The 24,235-nt window shown below is 39.4% G+C and overlaps 1 protein-coding gene across 1 annotated transcript; it reads left to right on the top strand.

Moving 5' to 3' along the window:
* Positions 1-3,029: 3,029 nt before the first annotated feature.
* LOC139150603 (carboxypeptidase A1-like) lies at positions 3,030-21,374 on the top strand. The gene is made up of 20 exons (XM_070723039.1): positions 3,030-3,277; positions 4,055-4,130; positions 5,005-5,216; positions 5,607-5,708; positions 6,157-6,261; positions 6,838-6,948; positions 7,419-7,515; positions 7,722-7,930; positions 8,876-8,960; positions 9,454-9,653; positions 10,453-10,565; positions 11,613-11,688; positions 16,011-16,247; positions 16,922-17,023; positions 17,466-17,570; positions 18,184-18,294; positions 18,699-18,789; positions 19,517-19,725; positions 20,246-20,330; positions 20,690-21,374. The coding sequence occupies exons 3-20, from the start codon at positions 5,034-5,036 to the stop codon at positions 20,875-20,877; spliced, it is 2,409 nt and encodes an 802-aa protein (XP_070579140.1). The 5' UTR covers positions 3,030-3,277; positions 4,055-4,130; positions 5,005-5,033; the 3' UTR covers positions 20,878-21,374.
* The last annotated feature ends 2,861 nt before the right edge of the window (positions 21,375-24,235 follow it).

Genomic DNA, 24,235 nt, shown 5'->3' on the forward strand with positions numbered 1-24,235 from the left:
ATTGGCACTTTAGGCATTATCGGATATTATTATCTAAGTTCTCTAAGTTGGAGTCTAATATCAGACGAGTGGGCAAGTGGCTGATGCCAAACGTGTTCTTTTATCGGATATTATCGGATAAAATCGATAATATCGTCTAACATCTAAGTTAGTGTCTAATATTCAGTAGACGAGTGGGTAAGTGGCTGATCATGCTGTTTTATTGGATACTATCGGATGAGTCTAATATTAGACAAGTGGGGAAGTGGCGGTTGCCCGACATGCTGTTTTATGGGATATTATCGGATAAAATCTATAATATCTTCTAACATCTAAGTTAGAGTCTAAAATTAGACGAGTGGGGAAGTGCATGGCGGTTGCCCGAAGTGCTGTTTTATCGGATAATATCGGATAAAATCGATAATATCTTCTAACATCTAAGTTAGAGTCTAATATTAGACGAGTGGGGAAGTGGCCAATGCCTGACATGCTGTTTTAAGGTATTGTACATGGAATTGAAAGTAATCAACTTGTACTGAGATCAGGCTTACACTATGTCGGACACAATGTCACCGTGTCAGGACATCGGTCACTTCCAAACCTGTCTAATATTGGACTCTCACTCAGATGTTTGACGATATTATCGATTTTATCCGATAATATCCGATAAAACAGCATGTTGGGCATCGACCACTTCCCCATCCGTCTAACATTAGACTCTAACTTAGATGTTAGACGATATTATCGATTTTATACAATAATCTCTGATAAAACATAACATCAGACATCGGCCAATACCTCACTCGTCTAATATTAGACTCTAACACAGAAGAAAGATATCTAATTTTAGAAGGATGGGGACGTGGTCGATGCCCGACATGCTGTTTTATCGGATATTATCGCATAAAATCGATTGTATCGTCTAACTTCTAAGTTAGAGTCTAATATTAGATGAGAGGGGAAGTGGCCGATGCCCGACATGCTGTTTTATCGGATATTATCGCATAAAATCGATTGTATCGTCTAACTTCTAAGTTAGAGTCTAATATTAGATGAGAGGGGAAGTGGCCGATGCCCGACAAGTTGTTTTATATAATAATATCGGTATCGTCTAACTTCTAAGTTAGAGTCTTATATTTGAATTGGGTTTGATGATAATGACCAAAACACTGTTTTATCGGATAATATTATCCATGTTAGATCACTTTGGTGTCATGCTCCATCGGATAATATAGAAAAAAGCCTATGTCGCACCTTCATGGGATTTTAATCTGTGAAAAGAGGTGGGCAGAAACGACAGCCAAACAAGGTTGAGTCAGAGAGAACATGGAGGTACTGCATGGAGAGAAAGACAACAATAACACTCATAGATTCAGAAATTAATAGAAGTACAGAGTTATTTTGAGAGATCAAGCAATAACAGAAGCATAGACCCCCCAGGGCCTATGGTAGAACCAACTTTGACAGACAAACACAGGAAAGTATGCTTTTATTTCAACGAAGGATTTTCCTCCGGTCGTCACATTTCCACCTGTCCTGTGAGCTTTTCAGTCTTTATGTACGCTGACGCGTTAAATACATTAACAGTGGAAACATTAAGCCGGATCCATTTGCCCGCACACATGTCCGGACCCCGGGGGTCACTTCCATTACTTGCCTATATGTATACGTGCCGCCCAATGGGGTGGGTATTTCAGCAACTTGGTCTAAAATGGGGGTATGAATTCACAGTAAACCAGTGTCTAAAATGGGGTCGATTTTTGAGTGCCATACAAGAACAAATTCCAACTGTCAGTTCCCGTCTTCCTTTTTTTGAGTTTTTGTGGGTTTTGAGCTGCACTCAATAAGCATCGATATCTTTTTGTGTGGCAGGGGAACCATTAAATATAACCTCTGGCTTTAGCCAAAGTAAATATAGACTTTGTTTTAAAACACTGTCACTAATTGGTCAGAACTCCATATGTGGAAGAATTTTGCCCAATAGAAGATATCGAAACAAAGTGGCTCTACTACTACTATCATGGTCGACCATGGGAAAACTAGCAGTGCCTTATGGACTTCAGAAGCTGGATAAAACTTTGGTGAGGGTGAAAGATAGTTTCTTTAACCCAAATTTTTTAGTATTTTCAAAAACTTTTTCGGAAATCATTGCTTGGCCGGCAACAACATAGCCGTAAATGCAGTATAGTGGTAGGCTTTGCCGGTAACTCGGTCATGCAAATGCTTGCTTTTTACCCGATTACGTTTTTGCAAATTTTGACACTATAACTTTTGACCTAGGTCAAAGGTCATAATGTCTAAAATGGGGTCCTAAAATAACGAGCTTTTAGGTCTAAAATGGGCCCCGGATTTTTTACGTGCGGCCGCACACCCCTACTACTTCTCAGAGCAAGTACCCCCCCCCCCCGGACTTAGGCCAACGGGATGTTTTCAAGCTACTGTATGCGAGTTCTTGGGTTCATGTTAAAAATCGAATCACAACCCATGTATCGTATTGACTCCATTTTCATTATATGGCAGACAAGAGGATTATCAATGATGGCGCAGTCTTTAGTGAAGGAACTTTGGTTTCGATCCTACCTCCATGCTTTAGGCTAAAAAAATCAAGGCCACGGTTTGAAATGTGTTTCGCTTGGTACACAAGGGCTGGCTTGAGGTACAGTAATTTATGCAACGTCTTGTAACAGGGCAAACACCTTACGTAAAGATGTAAGCGCAGGATACAATAAAGATTATCTTGTTTTCACGGGCGCTTTTATGTCAAAGCCCGGTCTCAGACGGTGAGGTGTCCAAGATGATGTACAGTGACGTCATGAGGTTTTGTGCGCCAAACATGTTATCGAGAAGTACCAACATACATTGATACACATTGATGAACTAGTTCGTAAGGTGAATGCAATCGAATCTCACTTCGCCGACTTGTAGCTTCAAAGGGTGTGCGCCTTTCTTATCGCAAATATCTGAAGGTAAACAGAGGGAACGCGTTCTAACTTAGCTGTCGATCTTTATCAGAATGTCTGATAAGTGGCACTTACTCTCCCCCTGGTGTGCAGACTGCAGAGACTGACAGTGAACGCAAAGTGTGCCAAAGCAACCGTAGTACACCAGCCCAACTGTTTTCACCGACGTGGCAATTTTTTTAGAACTCGTTCGGCGAGATACAGCCCTGGGGACACACCGCCATGCTGTGGAGTCCGCTGATCATGGAGACGAGATCGAAGTCATCGTTCACAGCACTAATTGTTTTATCGCTTTTCCTGGTGACAAAGTGCTACGAAAGTCAAAGGCGGGTTGACGGGTGAGTTTGAAGGGCATGGGACAAGTATTGGACTCTTCAAATGAATTCTTGCAAAGAAAACCCCCTGGGCTCGTAACCCCATTTTGGTATATATATTCTGAAAGCCTAGATATTTGAAAATACTGTGATTTAAATTGAGTAATCAAGTTGACTTACATGATCCTTATGAAAATAAATATTACAAAATACAAACCACGGCACTCGCCAATATTAAGACTCTCAGAAATTATATTCCTTAATGGGGTTACGAGCTCAGTTGTTAAGTTAAAGAGAATTCATTGTTTGGAATGACCCAATACTTTTCCCGGAATCATAAATCTTTTTTGAGAGGCAACACGATTGGAACTAATTTGGGATAATTGGATTTTCATATTTGGCAAATTCTCAAAAGTGTTAGATGCCTTATAGCTGAATGTTGCGATATTACAAATTACTCATAAAAACAAATGTGTAAGTTAAAAAGAAAAGCAGATGAGGTTACATTTGCAGATTATATCGACATTACTTCACCATCCAATTATCCCAAATTAGTTCCGATCGTCTTAGGCAGTAACTGGATCCTATTATATGAAATTTGACAATAATCGCAACATTGTATGTACTCTTCGACCATCAAGGTCATTCCATTTTTTGAAAGTAAACAAAATATATGCAGTAAATAAACTTCTGTCTACAGCGCTAATCTGGCTGTCACTATCTTACTTGCATAGGTGACAGGCGATTTTTTTTATCGTGGCAGTTCTGACAAACCATCAGTTTTGTGTGATTATTTTGCAGGTACAAGGTTCTTAGGGTCAAAGTTCAGTCCCGGGAAGATGTTGACATAATGAAAAGCATGGAAAATACTGGAAAGGTGAGATACGTATCACCTTTCCCGACTAAACTATATTTCGCTCATTTTCTCCCTTGATGTTGCCGTGTATGATATGAAATTTTTGAGAGATCCCCAATCCATTTTTAACTTCCTGCAGGGAGAGTGGGCATGCGTTTCTCTAAGGTCTATTTGCTTTTCTAGTTTGAAGTGGGTACTTGACCTTCGCAAGATGTTGAGTTGGAGACTCGAACATGGTGTTGTGCCCAAGAGCAAGACATTGTGCTCGTATCACTGCTACAGTGCGTAATGGGTACCATATGTAATTTGGCTTTCGCCCGTTGAATGATGAATTGAATCATCGAATAGCATAAAAGAAATAGCATTGCCTCATCTGAATTTGGCAGGATTTGAAATTTGCTATGATGTCTATTGCTTTGTTTGGTGCCATTGCAACGGTTGTATCGCATTGTATATCTCTGTCATGAGCAGGGTTTTCTATCGAGCAGATCTTGAGTATTTGTATACTGTTTATGTCATTTTAACCCTTTGAGCGCCAAAGTCTATTTTTGTCACCTTTATAAAATATACCAGAGTCAATTTTTTTCTAATTTTTGCCATAATTTTGGTAAAAAACTGTAGCCAATGAAATGTGATATCCATTTGGTCCCAAATGATAAAAAAAACTTACAGAAAAGTTCACAAAATTGGTAAAATATTGCATTAACTGTGGGAAAATTACAGCAGTCAAAGGGTTAATCTTCATCACTCTCAGTCTCCCCTGGCATTGCCTCATTCCGGATCCTTCAAATGCAATATACCACAAATCAAATGCATTTGTGTTCAATAATAGGAAAACCATGTTTTTTTCTGCATCTCTCTTTGCTCTGCCGAAATTTCTCTCGCAAACTATCAGTTTGACTTTTGGGATTTTCCTCCGACGTCATGGTAACCCCAGACGACATCGACGAAGTTCGCCAGTTGTTCAGCAGGAGGGGCATGCAGTATGAAGTCATGATCCCGGATGTTCAGAAGCTGATCGACGGGCAATGGGCGAGAGATGAAGTAAAGGCTCTTTCTGTCGACCCGGAGGACGACTTTTACACGGTGTATCACAGATATGCGGAGGTCAGCGCTTTTTCTTCAAACCTCGAATTTGCAAGCAATTTTATTGGCTGCCTCGAGAAGTTAGCCATCATTCTAGAATTTGGGCACAAAGAAGCGGTTATCGAACTTGGCGTAGCTGTTTAAATATCTCTTGTCAAGTCTGGTCAATTTATAATAATAATAATTCGTACTTAGCATTTAAAACTTATAGACAGCACCTGTCCTAATCAAACTTTCTTTTGATTCTCTCAAAATGTAGAACACTAGAAAGGGGTCGCGATTAATGGACAGTGATTGTAAGGGAAGCATCGCAGTGTAATACTTGTATCTTACACGTACTTGTGCCCTGTTTGCTCAATGATCCAACTCATTAAATTCATATCTAAGTATTTGAATTTCACCTCTCCCCAGCTCGATCAATGGGTCAAGAACATGGCGGCTAGATACCCGACGCTGGCCGAGGAGTTCATCATGGGACGATCGTACGAGAAAAGAGTAATGAGGGGGTTAAAGGTAAGGGGTAGTGCGTAGATCTCTCTCATTTCCATATAATGTAGAATGCTTCTCACGTGCAAGCCAAGGAAATGACGGGTAGTGGAGAGAATATGGATTCTGGTAGTTCTGTCAGCATACGGTATATCTGATATGTACTGTATACATGACTAAAGACGACATTTACCAATAATAAATTGAGACTGATAGAATCGTAACACGTCAGGGGTTCTATTTGTACCGTTTATACCATCGTTGAATGTCATCGATTATCGATTATGTCATCGATACAGTTTGTCATGATCCAAGAGCATGTCTGAATTTCCTTTCCTCGTGGAGAAATGGATCGCAAATATCATAGACCCGTTGAAAAGTAATTTTATTGTAAACGACTTGAAAAAGGTGCCTTTTTTACCTGCTGATATGGTCAATACTGACACACAGGGTTTTTGTACGTCTTTCTGTTTAGGTTGGAAATCAAACCATGAAAGGTAAACCGGCGATGTGGATCCACAGTGGTATTCATGCCAGGGAGTGGATAACACCAGCCACAAATATATGGATGACCAATAAAGTATGCAGTTTCTGTGATTTGTTCTACAAATGCATACATCTACTTACGGTGTAGGGTATACCATGCTGAAGACGCACGGGTACATAAAAATGTGGCAGCATATGAAAATGCGCATTAACGATTCTACTTTTGTTAGCCAGCCAGTCTTAGGGCCCAAAAGCTTCGGGGTCAGATGTTTGGACAATTCTTTTCCGATCTACCACTTGTATTGTATTGGGCTCATTTTGAAGCTCTCCGAGTGAGAAAGATTTTCACAGTCCAAGTTTTCAAAATCGAAAATTTTATTTTCCCCATAGAGTTAACACAGGGATGGCGGCTATTTTGAATTTCAAATACCGGTAAATGTCAGGTAATTTGTTTCTCAACTAACAAGCTTTGCATGGTGACCCCTGATTTTTCTAATTGATTTGGTAAAAGTACGGTTGAAAGTTTCATCGGGGAAAGTTTGAGCCAAAGTTTAACTCTTTCACTTTCGAGTTGCATACTTCCTTAAACATTGTGTGTATAAAGATATAAATATGGTAGATTACTCTGAACCTGCAGTGGCCATCAATTTCTGAACCGTTGCTGTTTCAGATGCTGTCAACGTACGGTAAGGATGACCGTGTCACACAACTGTTAGATATGTTCGATTTGTACATTCTACCGTCTCTCAATCCCGATGGGTATGAGTACACCTGGGATGTGGTAAGTGCGCCATCTTGATGAGAGGGGTCGATAATAAAGGGGAGGAAGACGCTCGGGTTTGAGCAAACCAAATTAGGACTGAATACAATTCTTTGGATATATAGGCATGGAACAAAGATGAAGGGGGGTTTGGCTTCGTATCGTGACGGACGCATTTGTAATATATAGATCATTGACTAGTATTTGAAGAGTAGGGCAAGTGATTTGGGTTGTGTGTGGATTTAGGTGCTATATCTTTCAAGATGTTTCGTTGAAACAAAGACAATTTAGGAACTTGTTGCTGCCAATCATTTGGGGAAAAATCGTCTCACAGGGAAAATTGTGATGTATACTATTACGGTGACCGTACACAATTCCGTTTCTTTACGGTCTTTGCCTGTGCCGAAATCTCTTTGGATAGGCCTACATAGTTTTGTGTAACATTTTACTAAACTTCGTGACATCTATCGCCCTTGTTCACTCTGTTATAGTATCGGCTGTGGCGTAAGACAAGATCCGTCAATGTCGGTGTTGGGCCCGACTGTTATGGCGTCGATGCGAACAGGAATTGGGGTCATGAGTTTGGAGGTGAGGTATGATTTTGATCTTCGTCTAAAAGGGGTCTGATGGAGTTCTTTTAAATAACATTTTTTATGTGCGGACGGACAGATTCGAAAGCCGAGTGATTCTTTAAAATTTTGTAGCGTCATAGTGGAATACAAGATTTCAAGTGAAGGTTACACACACGTCAAGTTTTGGCACATGTCGTTCATTTTGAGTGTTCTTGCACCCAGGTGGCGGTACGAGCGGTGATCCTTGCAGTTATGTCTACCGTGGCGAATATCCTCATTCAGAAATCGAAGTCCTAAACGTGATCAACTTTATCGAGGAGAAATCCAATGAGCAGAGTTTCAAATTTTTCATGGACATTCACAGCTACTCACAAATGTGGTTGAATCCATGGGGTTACACCTACCAACACCCTAAAGACTATGATGACCACGTAAGCGTCTAGATCTGTTTTCGTTCACCCTTTAACCACGGTGGTTTGAACCAATCCCATTGTTTTCTGTGGTAAAGTTGGACCTCTACACAGGGAAATGGGGATGAAAGAATGCGGCTCGAGGACAGACCCTCCCTTTCTTCCGATTATACTTGACTGGTCTACCGCTTTCAGAGCTCATTTTAAACTTCTCGGCGCAAGAAAGCTTCACTGTCATGCATGGTCTTTCGAAAATCAAAAATATTATTTTCCCCATAGCGTTGGCATAGGATTAGCGGCTATTTTGAATTCCAAATATTTAAATATTTAGCTAATTTGTTTCTATAGTACCAAACTTTGTACAGTGAGCCCTGATCTTTATTCTTGATTTGGTGAAAGAATTGTTGAACGCTCCATTTAGGAAAGTTTGAGCAAATGTAGTTTGTCTCTTTCTCTCTATCTCTCGAGCTCCTTTCGCTTCTGTGTCGGTCTCTTTCCCTTTCTGTGTATATTTGTCCATCTCTCTCTCTCTCTCTCTCTCTCTCTCTCTCTCTCTCTCTCTCTCTCTCTCTCTCTCTCTCTCTCATTCTCCCCTATCTTAATCTTTTTATCTCTTCCTCTCTGTCCCTTCTCCCAACAATGTCACATGCTCGAGAGGCCATCCTTGACCAAGTTCATCAAGTATAGAATGTGGCATTATATGTTAGAATCAGGCAGAACATAGGCCTACTGTGTGAGGGCGACGCCATGTGATGCATTACATCCTCGGAGAAGCCGCCTTGTTCATAGACATGTTGCGCAGATAATTTCAAATACCCAATTTACAACAGAATTCCATACAAGACAACTAAAAAGGATTAGCGTTGTCATGAAACTGTCTCTTTTTCTAAATTTAAATTCATCGACATCTCCGTGCCTACAATTCCATGAAACCTAATTCGTATGATTTTCCCCCTTTTTGTGCAGATGGCCATCGGTAAAGCGTTCCGCGATGCGTTGTATCCACTGTATAACACTACTTACACGTATGGAGCTCTGCCTGACGAGTTGTGTAAGTGAATTATGTGAATTCCGTTCTCGGTGAACCAGTAGCTCAACCCTAAGATGAGACACTGTACGCTGCAATCCTATACGCCTTTCAAACTTAATACACGTACAGTACTGACAGAAGAGGGGCGACTAGACTTAGCTGATGAGTATGAAAATTTTATTTGCAGCAGCAAATATCAAAATATGTTTGGCGGTATTTAGATGACCTTTAACTGGAGATGGTCATCGGAACTGCGCATGTGCGACCTTTCTGTATACAAACAATGTATTTCATGCATTTTATGTAGATGCATCATGTCAACATAGCTGGAACATTTACATTTTACTATGTACAAACATGTTTTAACTTTCATCAATCGCCAACGTACCTTGGATATAATATTTACATAAGTCGTAGGGGTCCCTAGCGACCTTTGAGCGCAGTTAAGACGACTGCCTCCCTTTAATTATTACAACTTCACATAATATTTTGCCATATTCCCTTCTCAATGCAGACATCGCCGCTGGAGTGAGTATTGACTGGGCTTACGCCGTTGCCGGAATCAAGTACTCCCACACTACAGAACTACGCGACACGGGCAAGTATGCCTTCATCTTGCCGCCAGAACAGATATTGCCGACCGCAAAGGAAACCTACGAAGGGATGATGGCGGCTTATGAATTTATAATGACCGCCACGTTGAATGGAGAGATATAACTAGACATGCGCATTGACAGCACAGAAAGCGGACAGTTGAAATTTGATTATTACATTGTACAAATTTCGGCATATTGCCTGGCTTGTGTTGTGTTATTTACCCATACCCAGTATGATTTTATCCACATTTAAAATGAAGGTAGTATGTGATAGTGAATTTGACCGTACTAACTTTGCCAAAGTGAAATTCCTCAATCTGTGCTACTTGCACTAGTGTTTGTTGACATTGGCTATTTACGTGATAGTAGTCTTTGTGTGCTGTGTCAAGTTAATCAGTTTGCTTCGAGATAAAGTTGATAAAAAACATGCCCCTCAAAGTTTCAAACTTTTGATGATATGAGTGTTGTGAATGTTATCATGCGTGCCAGAGAGGTTAAATTTCAGAAGTTATGTCGTGACAAACTTTTAAAAAAACGGTGCATCATCATGTTTACTCTATTTCAGTCAGATTGATAAGTTGCCAGCATTCACCGATACGGCACAAATCAATGAGTCAACAATATCGCTATGGTTGCATTGGAGGGCATTTAGATCTTTTGGATTATCAAAAGCGTACATTGCATTTTGGCCAGTTCATCCATGTTTACACAACAGCGGCGGCATGTGAACTTTGAACCCAAGAGAAGGGGGCTTGTATTTTTTTTCTTTCATTTTTGATTGATTGGTGTGATAATAAAACTTTCCAAACTACCAAGAACTGCCTGTCGCTTTATTTACGTTGTGGCTTTTATGTCGGACGGCCCGTCTTAAAGCTAGATAACAGGCGCGCTTTCTTTTACCAACTTCGTGCAACTGATTGGAAAAGGGGTTTGTCATGGCAACTCTAATACCATCGTGTTTTACACTCGTCTGTTGCTTGCTTTTCTTAATGAGTGATCAAGTGAAAGGAGAACAGCAGCGATTTGACAGGTGAGTGTACGCCATGGTGGTGAGACGACTCGCTTCAAAGCTTGCCAGCGTCTCACGCACATATGTTACCTAATTCCCAGAATCCCTTTGTCATCCAAATGAAGTTCAGACGTTCAATGTCATACAGAAACGCGTTTACCACCTCGAGAATTACGCATGGCAGTGGAAAACACTGCTCCTTCTGACGAGAAAAGGCGACAGGCAGAAGTGCACTTGAACACTCAAAATGGCGGTCAGTTCGTGACACGGGAGTTAAATTCCCTGGCATTACATAAAAAGTTAGACTCGAGTGAGTCAGTGTCCTCTTCCGAAGCATTTTTCGGACATGTTAATAGATTGGAAAACATAATTTGATTCAATGAGGTGGTGCGTTATTCAAATTTAAGATGTGAACAAGTATGAAATGTAAAATATGTCCGACACAAGATTACTTGCGCGCAAAGATCATAAATCAAAATTCTTGACATACTGTCAGATTTTTTTGATCACCCGCGTGTACTCAGTACGAAAGTCAACAAATCATAATGAGAGACTGGTTGAATGTAAGACGTACAAATCGTTCTGTTTAGACTTGCTTGGCTTTTATACCAATTTCAAATTCATGTCAGAAGGCACTTTAAAAAGGGCAGCAGACAAAGCTGTTCCTGAGATAAAAAGCTGTTTCCAAACCATTTTTTCAGAGAGGGAAGATTTTAATCTATTGTACAGCAGGCAACCTGCGAGGTCCACTTTAGGGACGATGAAAATAACTCGGTTGTTTCGGGCAGTTTGTCTCATTTTAACTCTTGTATGGCGAATGTTATCAAGAACCATGCATTGCGGAGAGAAATTTTGATGAACTGTAAACTGAGAAGTCGTAAAACTGCGTCAAAAATTACACATAAGCAATAAATTAGCTTTAATAGACCATATCTTCAATATCTCGACAATTTTATTGTGGATAAACACAAATTTTCGTCATTCCGAATAGAAGACTTTGATCCAAATGAAAGAAGGCTTTATCGAACACGCTTGCAATCAACCGTCATTATTTCCGTCTCTCAACAGTTACCAAGTTATCCGTGCCAAAGTTCAAACGGAAAGCGATGCCGCCGTCATGAGAGAAATTCAAGAGTCTGGCAAGGTACGCCTTTCGATTTTGGTGGAACTTGAAATGAAAACTTTCATGTCTGAAGGTAGTATGCGTCTCGAGAGCAAAAGACTTAAAGTTATTTGCTCTAATTTTCGTTACAGAAGCTTGCAACCGTCCTCTTCAAAAATCAAGCATAAAAATCAGGGATCGCCGTCCAATGTTTAGACGAGAGACACAAATTACCTAACATTTACTGATATTTGAAATTCACAATGGTTGCCATCCCTGTGGTAACTCTAGGGAGAAAACCAATTTTTTTTTTAATTTTCGTTAAAACTAAGAAGGTTAAAATCTTTCTTGCCACAAGAGCTTTAAAACGAACCCCGACAAGTGGTAGATCAGAAAAATAATTGTAATTTTAAAGTCTGATTGTCCGAATATCTGTCCCCAAGGCGCATTGTACCTTAACTTCCAAACACCTTTTTTATCAAAAACAGTCGATTGTATATTCGATAGGCTATCTTTAACCACACGTTCAATCACTATCATAATGTCAGAGGCGACTTTCTATGACAAGTCAAATTCTAACTTGTCACAGTCAGTCTACCCAAAATAAATGTATATGCAGGGTAAACAAGATTCGGACAATTTCTTGGCGACCAAATGGGATCATTTGGTTTTCAAAGAAGGTTGCTCTCTCTTTGGCAGAGAAAAGAAGTGCGTCTATGCGTCGATTGGGTGAACGACAGTCACTGGCAGTCGTGTCGATGACGTCAATGACGGAATAATACTCGATGCCCTGTATCGGCATGCTGGTAGCAATTTGAATGTTATTGTTTCACTCGCCAAGGCATACTTAATACTTGCTTGTCGCGTTGGATACGCTTTTTTAAACAAAGAATGTGTGCAAGGGACTGTCGTACATATCAGATTGTCATATGACTCCAAGAAACGATAATCGTCCGTGTAGATCAGAACCGGCATTCGAAGTCTTTTCATCAGAGAGAGCTTACCAGTGACGCATTTTTCTGGCTGTTGATTAGTTCTTGCCAAATAAAACTGCCATAATACTGCAATTTTGACTTTCTCTGTCGAATTTTAAGTCTGCAAAGTTTCTTCGCTTGAAATTGGCACAAGAATTCTTAGTGTTTAGGGGGCAGGTTTGTTATCAACTTTATCTCTGAACGAAACTGATAAACTAGACATAACTTTCAAAGGAGAACAACAAATTAAAACATGTAAATAGCGACAGGCACTGATGCGATAACCAGGGATTTATAAACTTAAAGAAAGAAATTTGTACGTGCAAACTTGCTACTTGAGGGTTCTCATTTAGTTTTACTCACAGATACATAAGTGCGAAGAAGAAAGTTCACTCCATGGATTGAGACAAAACAAGTGTTCGAATTTCGCATTTTAAAATTAATGAGACGGTCTGAGACGACCCCTAAACATGCTGCCGCATGCCTATTTTATCGGGGGTCAATTTAAGTGTTTGCTCTGAACTTTCCCCTCCACAACACACGTACCATGTACTGCAGCTTTTGCCATTAGACTGATAATTTCGGCTATTAACGCACAGTTTGCTGGGACTGATTCATCCGCATGTCAATTTTAAGTAAAACAATATTTTGATATTATGTCTTAGCTGAATGAATGTGATAAGCTGGTCATGTAGTACAGCATGATTTCAGTCTATTCGACATACAGTTTGGTTAAAAACAGAAAACAAGTGAATTATAGACTTAATTGGATCTCCTTGTCGTTTCAAAATCGAAATAGTTTTACATTTGAAAATTGGCTTAAAACGTACGAAGGAGACACAGCAAGGCATCCAGTTTTCCATAAATAAAACAAAGTTGCTTCCCACTTGTATCGACCGGGCTCAATCAAGACTTAGATCTTTGCAGAGGTGCAAATGCTGAGCAGCGCTTTTCTTCACGTCTAGATCTTCGTGAAAAGTTGGAAAAACCAAAGCATCGTAAACATTCATAAGTTCATAAAATGTTGTCCTCAATCTGTTGTCCTTTTGTATATTTACAAAGCAGAAAATAATAGTTACTGGTATTCGAATACAAACGTTCACAAGATTGACTTTTGGCATCGTTTCAATTTTTACATGATGGTTTATTTCGAAGCATCACGTGATGAAGTTATTTGAATGGAACCTCTTTACACTGAACCTTTCATTTTGTTTGTGGTTGGAGGTGGACGATTCGACATTCTAAGACAACCTTGAACTGAAAGATTCTCGCCAGACATCGATGCAAAACAAAAAATCAGCCTCAGGTGACTTTGTTTTATTCTTTGAAAACAATCAGCACAAAGTACCTTGTAGAACATATTTTTTTCAGTTAAAGCACGCAATTTTTTAACACAGTCACATTTCCAATGCTCCGTCCGACCTAGTCGTGAGGAAAGATTGTAAATGCCCTGTTTCCTGTTTTACATCTACCATTTTTTAAAGGACATAATTATTTTTAATTGCATATTTTGATCCTCAGCTAGTTTCGTCTTCTCACTAAAGCCTGCCAAATTCTTAAGTTTTTACCCCTATTAACAGCCATTATAAGCAACCATATCCCGTGTCGTTTTTGTTGACAAAATGTTTAGTCCTTTACATTATGATTTGTAGACAACAACAATTGTTTATACAGACAAGTTGTATTGACAGGCAAAACGGTGGTTATTTTAATAGCAGGCATTTGAAAGAGAAACTTGTTGTTATGATGTCATATATACTCGACAAAAATGTTGAAAAAAACAACATCAAAAGTCAGAATTCTTGGAACCCGAGAGCTAGAGGCCTTTTATATTTTAGCTGACATCATATGAACAACAGTTCTGAACAAGACGATCATACAAGTTTTCTGTTTTCTCAGTCTGTACATGTATATGCTTGTTCGACTTTTCTCAGACAGAAGATCTACATGAACACACTGTTTCACAGTAAACTGTCATTTTCCAACATAACGTTAATGGGAATGGCAACATAAAGTTTGAACATTTTACACGGCTTTAAGTGTCATGGGTCAACCAGTTTAATCAGGAAACCTGTAAATAGGGTCTGACTCCAAAATCCCAAAGATGTCCTTAGAACACAGTTTTATGGTATGTCTACTGTTGTAAGTTGTTGATTTTGCATTTTCAATGTATACATTTACAATGTACCTGGGCAGTAGACATGCTATCTCGAATTCTATCATGTCCACATCTTTTTATTGACTATACTAAATTCAGTTTATGAAGTGTAAACTTTGTAGATATGTACAAGTTCTCTGGCACGACGTTTAATCTGGCGGGAGACGCATACATGGTACAGTGAGTTCTTTGATTGTTAGCCTTTGGAAAATATTTCTTATGCGAAGGAGTGCGAAAATACCATAATTCATAAAGTTGAAAGAGTTATAATGCTCAATGGACCTGGTAGGAAAAAAAATGCCATCTCATCAGTCTTCCAGAGATTCCAGTACATCAAGTGGTCCAACATAGCTTGGGTTTTCACCTCCAAAGCAAGGAACAAGGATTTTTTTACCTCTGTCTTATTTTACTTATCATCGCCCAAGATTTATGGGGGCACCATTGTATAAGATTTCCATGATACATTAAGAAACCCGATGCTTTCTAGTCTGGTTTGTTCTCATCGTGACGCGATTCGAAGTCCATTTTGTGACGCATGAAGTCATAAGACAGATAAGTCTGAGTCAACGTTGCTCAAAGTTGGCACAGAGACAACATTATGGCAACATTATGTATGTATGTATGTATGTATGTATGTATGTATGTATGTATGTATGTATGTATGTATGTATGTATGTACGTACGTACGTACGTACGTACGTACGTACGTACGTACGTACGCATGCAGGCAGGCAGGCAGGCAGGCAGGCAGGCAGACAGGCAGGCATGCATGCATGCATGCATGCATGCATGCATGTATGTATGTATGTAGGTATGTAGGTATGTGTATATGTATGTATGTGTGTGTGTATGTGTGTGTGTATGTATGTATGTGTGGTTTTTTTGCACGTTCATAAAGATAATAATTACGTATATATTTAATTTTAATGAAATCATATTGCTACGTCAGCTTAAGACATTTTAAATGGCTGAAGGGCCAAAACTAAAAGGAAATATTACAAAGGAGAATTCCGTATCGTGATTTTCCTTGACAGTCTATGTTTCGGCGATTTTGAAATTGCCTTTTGGAGTACATCAACATGTCAAAAGCGTTATCGCTTTTGATTACCTTACATGATAATCTATGGCCCCTTCACTTCTTTGAAGAAACTATAGTGCCTGCTTTGCCATGACAATTCCACCACGGTGAGCCATCTCGCAGAACATTTGACGAAAAATACTTTTCCTTTCAGTATGATTTCTGGGACTACCCTAACGATATCATGGCAGGACCGAAGGAGGTCGGAGAACTTCGGCAATTACTGAAGGACAACGGCATAGTCCATGACGTTTGGATCAAGAACGTACAGGCGCTGATCGACCGCCAGTATGTCAAGGAAGACGCCAAGCCCGAACAAGACAGGGAGAGACGAAGTACAGGTGCTCCTGTATACGAGTTTGACTACAGCGTTTACCACAGATGGTCAGAGGTATAGTGTGGGCGTCCAGTTTTTGGCTCGCTCTTATTAACCTGTGTAATCACTCTCTTTCATAAGCGGTTTCCACGATTTGGCTTATGACAACTTGCGATATGATGCCTGCCACTTTTATCATGATGGGTTGTCCTCCATTTGTTCACTCATTAGAGTCCACTGACTATGTTATCCGCATATAACAGTAAATAAAAGCGTTTTGTGTAATTGCGTTTGTAATTACCGTTGTTAAATTAAATGAATTTCAAACAGTATCACAAATCAAAATGTCTAGAGTTCGTTACATATTTTATTCAAGGGTTTTAAAAGTTGGTTTATGATTAAACTGTAATAGTTATTAGCCTAAAAGCCAAGGGCATTTTTACGGCAAGCCTGTGTACAAATATAATTTCGGATACGTTAAAAGTACGCGTTTTTAAGGTCACCCGGGTTTTGAAATTATTAGTCTCTAAACTTTATAGCTTGCAAGTTTTATCATAGAAAAGTGCCAATTCTTCATGTTCTTAAGTTTCTATCCACTTCTTCTGTCTTCGCCACGGTGTTGACCGTTCAATGGACCGGGGTCTTTCGATTACTGTTTTGAAAACTGGCCACTCATTCAAATTCACCGGAATATAATTTATGGGTCTAACCGTTGTCTTGTCTCCTTCGCTCTTGCCGGCCACGATCAGCTCGACCAATGGCTTTTGGATACCAGGGCCAGGTACCCAAACTTGACGGAAATCTTCACCATAGGCAGATCTTACGAAAAAAGAGTTATGAGAGGAATCAAGGTAAATGTAGCATCCAAACTAATGAATTAATGGACCACTGACACTGTAGACAGAGTCACCAAATTTGTGAACATTTACTATTGGCAATGAGTCATCATTGAAATAGCACATAAGAAAGTCCGTTGATCATGTTTTACATAACTGGATGTTATCATGCTGGGCTTCAAGCCACAAATGAGGGACAGGACCGTTTGCAATAACTCTTTATGGTTTTAAAGCTCTGTATATTTGGCAATATATTTCTTCAGGATCTCTCATCGGTTTAGCAGGATAACAACTTTGATCAATTTTTATCGAAAAAGAAATTTAAAGTTATTTTGTAAAATTGAACTACTTTTATTATGATAATCGAAGTTTAGGATGACATGTGGAACTTCCATTGAAGTCAAAACTTTTGCCAGTTTTTATGTATAGTTCGTTATACATTCTAAATTTCTTCAAGATCGGAAAACCGGCAGATGAGACCAAGGAGGCAATGTGGATCCACAGCGGAATTCATGCCAGGGAGTGGATATCACCAGCGACAAATATCTGGATGACTTACAAGGTAATTCTCCTCACAGAGTTACTCAATCTGCACACTTGTATGCTGAAGTTGAATGGTACAAACAAGGTTTAAGAAAACTGTGACATGTATTGTGATTGAGGGCGCTCTATGCTCAACTCATAAATTATGTAATTTGAAATTGAGAAAAAACCCCGAAGTTCTATTTTTCGATGTCCTTTCTGTATTAAAGTTTTATTTTTTTCGAAAGTACGAACAAGACGAAAGAAATAAAAAATCACTGACAGACCTGGTACATTTAGGTTCAAAAATCCAAAGTATTTTTTCAATTATTAAGTTAATAATGGGGCTGACGTCTCCCTAAGTTGCTGTGAATAGTGACAATCGACCTTACGAGCACGCTGCACATCAGCAGAGAATAACGTCGGAGCTGAAAGTTAATTACAGGTAGCACTTTATGAAATAATGACATTCATATTCACCGAATTTCAATCGCGCCCATTCTGACTTCGTCCGCCCGGAGTCTGTAACCTGTATTTTTTGACCATATGTGTGGTGTTTGTGTACATAGTTTAACCAAATTTTAAATGTGATTTACGCTTCGAAACAGCGTCTCAAGTCTGTAATTAAATCAATTTAAAATCTATTCCCTTAGATGTTGGAAGATTATGGTACAGATCCTGATGTGACCACATTAATGAATCGCTACGATTTCTACGTATTACTGTCGCTCAACCCAGATGGTTACGAGTACACCTGGACCGACGTGAGTGCACTGTTATGTTCATTTCGGTGAATGATTTTGCCGGCATCGGTCAAGGGTGATCTGCGCAGACTCACGCCCTCGCTTATTTCAAGCAGTTTAAAGGCACAGGCGGGCAGTCTGCGACTGTAGTTTGCTAGTCAGGGTATCTTCAGAGATGGGAAACAACCTGAAAATCAAATAGCCATCATAAATCACAAGCAATGCTGCCTTGCAGTGATATCATCACTCACGATGGGGTGATCTCCATACGAAATAAATCGTAGTTTTCGAGTGATCCACTTCCACCAGTTATCGAATCAATTGAACGCATGCGCATGTAATGCTTCCCTTTAGAAAATAAAACAGTAAGTATTTTCAACACACATTTTTTTCAGCAATACTATTTGTATTTTTTTTTTCAATAGAATCGTTTATGGAGGAAAACTAGATCTCCTAATTTGAACTCCGACTGCATTGGAACCGACCCGAATAGGAACTGGGCTGATGGGTTTGGAGGTAAGGGCGAGCGGTCGATCGTTTGGCTGACAAAATCGAAAGGGGTCATCTGAAATAGGCAGACTGCGATGTTGTGTCATGTTTATGTCACACAGCAAATAATGAGATGTCCCATTTGATTTTCAAAAATGTCCGCGCAGTTCAAAAGCCTTGTTTCAGTGCAAAAATACTGTGTTAAATACAAGTGATTCTCTATATGTTTCGTTCTCTTAAATCATATCACGATAGTTTGAATACGAGGCTCATTAACATCTTGCTCTGGCCTAAAGGCTTTTCCCCGCCATAAATTGTGTATTAGCAGAGTGAAATGATAGGTTCATGAATCGCTCTTGCTGAGGTACACGTCACAGGATCAAGCTAAATGTTAACGAAGATTTGGTGTCGGTTGCTTGTTCACTTTTCGTCTACTGTTGAATATGGCCTTTTTGTCGATGTCTGAACATTGTCGAGAAACATATTAAGAAAATACCTGGGAAATAAAAACCAAGGAACACACATAAAAAAGTAGCCGAGTTGGAAACTGTAACAAAGATATTTTTCACCTAATAGATATGCTATTCGAACGCTATTGGAATAACGATGTTGATGTTACGATTTGAAAAATCTCCTTTTCCACCATTAGCCCCCCCCCCCCCCCCCCCCCCCCCCCCGCACGCTGCTGTTCAACTTGACCACGGATAAACGCAATAACTTGAAAAGCAATGAAATAAACTTGTTTGTTTGACAGGTCCTGGATCGAGTGGGAATCCGTGCTCCATTACCTATCGTGGTCCGTTCATACATTCGGAAGTCGAGGTGAGGAACGCCGTCGATTACATCAAGCAGAAATCTAAAAGTCAGAAGTTTGTGTATTTCCAGGACATACACAGCTACTCGCAGCTGTATTTAGTCCCATGGGGATACAAGTACGAACACCCGAAGGATTATGATGCCAATGTAAGTAGAGAAGAATAACTTGCTCATATTGAGAAATATTTTATAATCGCCTTCAACAACCAAATACGTCCGACCTTAATTACAAAATTGGTCGTTAAATTGGTGTGATATAATTCAATAAATGTGCGGGTACAACGACCTTTCGGCATTAAAACCGGTATTTTGAGAAAAAAAACCCCACTCTCTGGGGTGTCTTATTCAACTTCTGCAGGCAGCACATGACGCATGCCCGGTGTTTTAAAGTTATTTCCATTATTGCTAATAGCAAGGATAGCTTTTGTCTAGATTCATGTTTACAATGTCCGCGACGATCAGGCGTCAAAGGTCTTTAATTTGGCGTTGGCGTTTACAGAAAGACTACCGTAGCCGATTGTGACAAGTCACCCTTCTGTAATGTAATGTAGCTCGCCAGATTTGCAATATAGTTTCCCAGATTATATTATCGCTGTCAACGATGAAAGACGACCGTTTACCCTAGCTTATCCTTTATCATTATTCTCTGTTTTATTACTGACCCCAGATGGCTATGGGCAAAGCCTTCGCTGATGCTCTTAGGGCTGTCCATGGAACTAACTACACTGTTGGAACACCACCTGACGTTTTATGTAAGACATCCATTTTTCCCAAGTACATACGCTGTCACCAGATTCCTAACGACAAGAAAACGCAAAGTCCACACACGTATTTGAACATATAGGGATTCATCAGATATTATCGAGTGGTGAATGAGCAATGTACAATTATGTAATATATTATTAAGCATACATGTATTTTCTCACGAATGTCGTCGTCCTTTGTTAAAAAACTGATTTTTCTGTACAAACCTGTGATTCACTAAAATAACAACATTTAGAATAACACCAGTTCAATGAATTTGGAATTTGATCGCTAAAATTGAAAATATACACCGACTACTGTTACGCTTTGTTTTTTTTACCTCGTTTTACTTCAATCTTCCACACAGACAGGGCTTCCGGAATTGCCGTAGACTGGGGATACGGAGGAGGAGGGATTAAATATTCCGGTTCCCTTGAACTGAGGGATCAGGGACAGTATGGATTCCTGTTGCCACCCGAGCAGATCTTACCGACAGCAGAAGAAACTTACGCTGGAATGATCGCTGGGTATATGTACCTTATGAACAACCCTTAATTCATGTTGATTGAGTTCAGTTGCTCTTAGTCACGTGTCAAGAATGCTGACCAAAATGGAAGAAGAAACGTGTTTAATTTTAATGCTTACTTTGAATGACTCACTTTTCAACAAATTACCAGTGCAAAACTGGAAGAAGGTGCGATACGTCTCCACGAGAAATCGATTTCAGAAAAACAAGTTCCAGATTACATTTGAAAGGATTTACAATTGTAACAGACTAAAAAAAACGCTGAAAGGCGTTTATCATTGCTCAATGTTATGCTCCATTCGGTGTACATGATAACACAACCAAAGCCTTTTCCGAAAAGAGAGAAATTGGAATCTTCAACAAACTTGAGTCGTATCTATATTCTTCAGCTCAATTTACATGCCATCGCCGTTTATCATTACAATAGGTGAGGTGTTTGATAGAACACCATTTTAACCAATTGAATATCATGTAACAGTACTATATTTTCAATGAAATTGCAATAAAATGTCCTAAGCGAATTTGATCAATTGAAATGAGTGCGAGATTCAATGTCAATGTTCCGAGGGGATGGTGTAACCTCCACAAATGTAATAATCTCCACAAATGTAATGTCAACCACAATTGTAATAAAATCAACCACAAATGTAATAAAAAAGTCAACCATTAATGTAACAATCCGCAACCACAAATGTAATAAACAAATTAACCATAATGTAATAAAACTCAACCATAAATGTAATAAACTTGAACTTGCATATGTGATCATTTGTTTATCAATGCCCTGAGTAAATAATAACTTTAATAAGACTAGTATAATGTTATTGCATACTTTCCTGAAACTAGGTTTCTTTTCCGAAACACGGAATAGAATACTTGGAGAACGCTATCAGAAAACGGCGAGGTACTGATCAAACAGTATGAAATGAACGAGTACATCGAGATTGGATATTATGACTGTACTGTGCAGAATCAGGATAGTTTGGTACAGAAAAATTTAAGGTAGACAGCTAATCATCTATCATGGGCTTCGAGCATTTCACCGCTAAAATCATTCAAATTTTAAGTTCGATTAAAAGGACGTCTGACCTAATCAACGTTCAGAAGGGATTTATACTTAGTCTTATGCAGATGTATCCTTAGACAGAATGCACCCCGGAGACTGATATTCGGACCCTCAAACTTTTACAATTTATTCTGATCTACCACTTGTCGGGCTCATCTTTAAGCTTTCGGTGTAAGCAAGCTTTTTACCGGCTTAGTTTTTCGAAAATCGAAAATTTTATTTTTCTCCGTAGAGTTAACACAGGGATGGCGGCGGTAATCTTGGGTAATTTGTTTCTCTAGTACCAAAATTTGCACGGTGAACCCGATCCTTATTCTTGATTTTGAAAGAGAATGGTTGAAATATTTTAAGACTTTCACTTTTGAGGCGCGTACAAACTTAAAGCATTATATTTTAGTCTACGAAATCAAATTTTGACTTGAATGAGTCAGCAAAAGATGGAGCGAAACCCAACAATACACGAGGGCCGTTTGTTTTATCAAAGAAGGGTAGATCTTCCTTTTGACGTGACCAAGCTATCTCGTTTGGTAACTGGTTGAGCCTCTGCAATTCAGGGCAGCCATTTTCTTTGACTTTAATTTCCATTAGAGGATTTTCAGAGATGGTGTGTAAACATCTGCTTGACTGAAATGTATTCGTGAACAAAGTACTGATTCATTTTGACTGTTATCTTGACTATTGCTTTCAACCCCAAAATTTTAATCACGAGTTAAATCTGCAACTCGTGAGAATTTGTCGGATTACGTAATTATCGGTTTTTCATTGATGCGTGTTAGTAGTCTACAGCTATATAATAAGGTTCCTCTTTTAGTGTGATTTGATTTCACAGTTGTTTTGCCTAGTCGAGCGCCCGCATTTACTTAAATTGAAGTAATTTTGTTTTTAACTGCTCTTCTTCAAAGCTGACGGTTCAGTACAAAGTATCCTATTAAAGGAAGCCGATGTGCTCTCAATATTTCGGCTAGATTTCAATAATTCACATCAAAAGTTTTCAACCACTTGTAGATGCTCATAATTTATTTCACATTGGTAACTTTAAGCGGGATACCAATTGTATTGGAGTTAGTGAAGTTGAGAAAGCCCGTGCAGGCAAGATATTTCATAATCGAATCTGGGTCGCAGTGTATGTATAAGCTCTGTACTATCTGGAAGATGTTATTGGATCTCAAAATGTAATGAACGATTAAATGAAATCTATAAGTGATAAGAGAAACGTATGCATGATGGGAAAACGCGTAGGTTGAAGTGATCTGACGGGACACAAGGGTGAGAACTGGTGTTTTTGAGATGTCGCATTTAATCAAGCAGAAATACCAATTGAAATGTAATTGCAAAGTATGAGAAAAAGTTCACTGAAGGCGTCTGAATTTAGCCAGGCAGGACTGTGCGATTAAGTATCCTTGATCCTGAAAGCAGATGGTATTTTTAAAAAGAGTTCAATCGTCTTCCAAAATATGGTAGTTTCTTTAAATGCATTCTTTGAATTCTTTAAATGCATTCCACGGCAGTCGGTGAAATGGACAAAACTTGTCTACGTATGTGCGATCAAGTCACTGCAGTTTGTTTTGCAAGCATCACCATAGAGAAGGCACCGCGCAGTCACACTAATTTTGTTTACGACATTCCCACCCCAGATGATAAAAATTTCATTGCCCGTGTGAAATATTCTATTCCTATAAAACTCTCTGGAAGACATTACTTTTTATTGGCCTGGCAACGTGATTCTTCCTTGTACTTAAACAGGTCATAAGATGATCCTCATATGTACTTACAAACATGATCGACGTTCATTTGATTCTTTGAAAATCATCACGAGCGTTAGATTTATTTTGCCCAGACGCCATTACTAGAACATGACTTTTCGTGACTGCGCTGCTGGGAACATAATGACTTATGCAATAAACACAGTCGACATACCGTAAGCAATGTAAAATGGGTTTTTGTGTTTTGAGTATATACGGTCGAAGTAAGCCCTTATCCTAAAAGCGTCCTTAATCAACCACTCATAACTTTATCTTGAGTGTTTTATGAGCACGACTGGCGCCACAATCGTTTGGTATCTACAGTAAGGCACCGGGGGCGCTTTAACGCGCGTGAGCGAAATAATTAAATGGCAACAGCAAGAACTCGCGTCCCAGCAACCTCCACGGACTTCTTCAGCTAAGGCTTGCAGCTACCATGTCGGATAATTTGATAAGGGAGACAAAACCCACAATCGGGGGTTGCCAACGTCATACCGACAGCGTACTTTCTTCCCCAGGCGAATGTGATTGGAAAGTCACGACTTTCGCTTGCGAAGGCGTGGGTTTTTGTCGCAAGCG

Source organism: Ptychodera flava, chromosome 14 (genome assembly GCF_041260155.1).
Source record: "Ptychodera flava strain L36383 chromosome 14, AS_Pfla_20210202, whole genome shotgun sequence".
In the NCBI taxonomy this organism is placed as follows: Eukaryota; Metazoa; Hemichordata; class Enteropneusta; family Ptychoderidae; genus Ptychodera; species Ptychodera flava.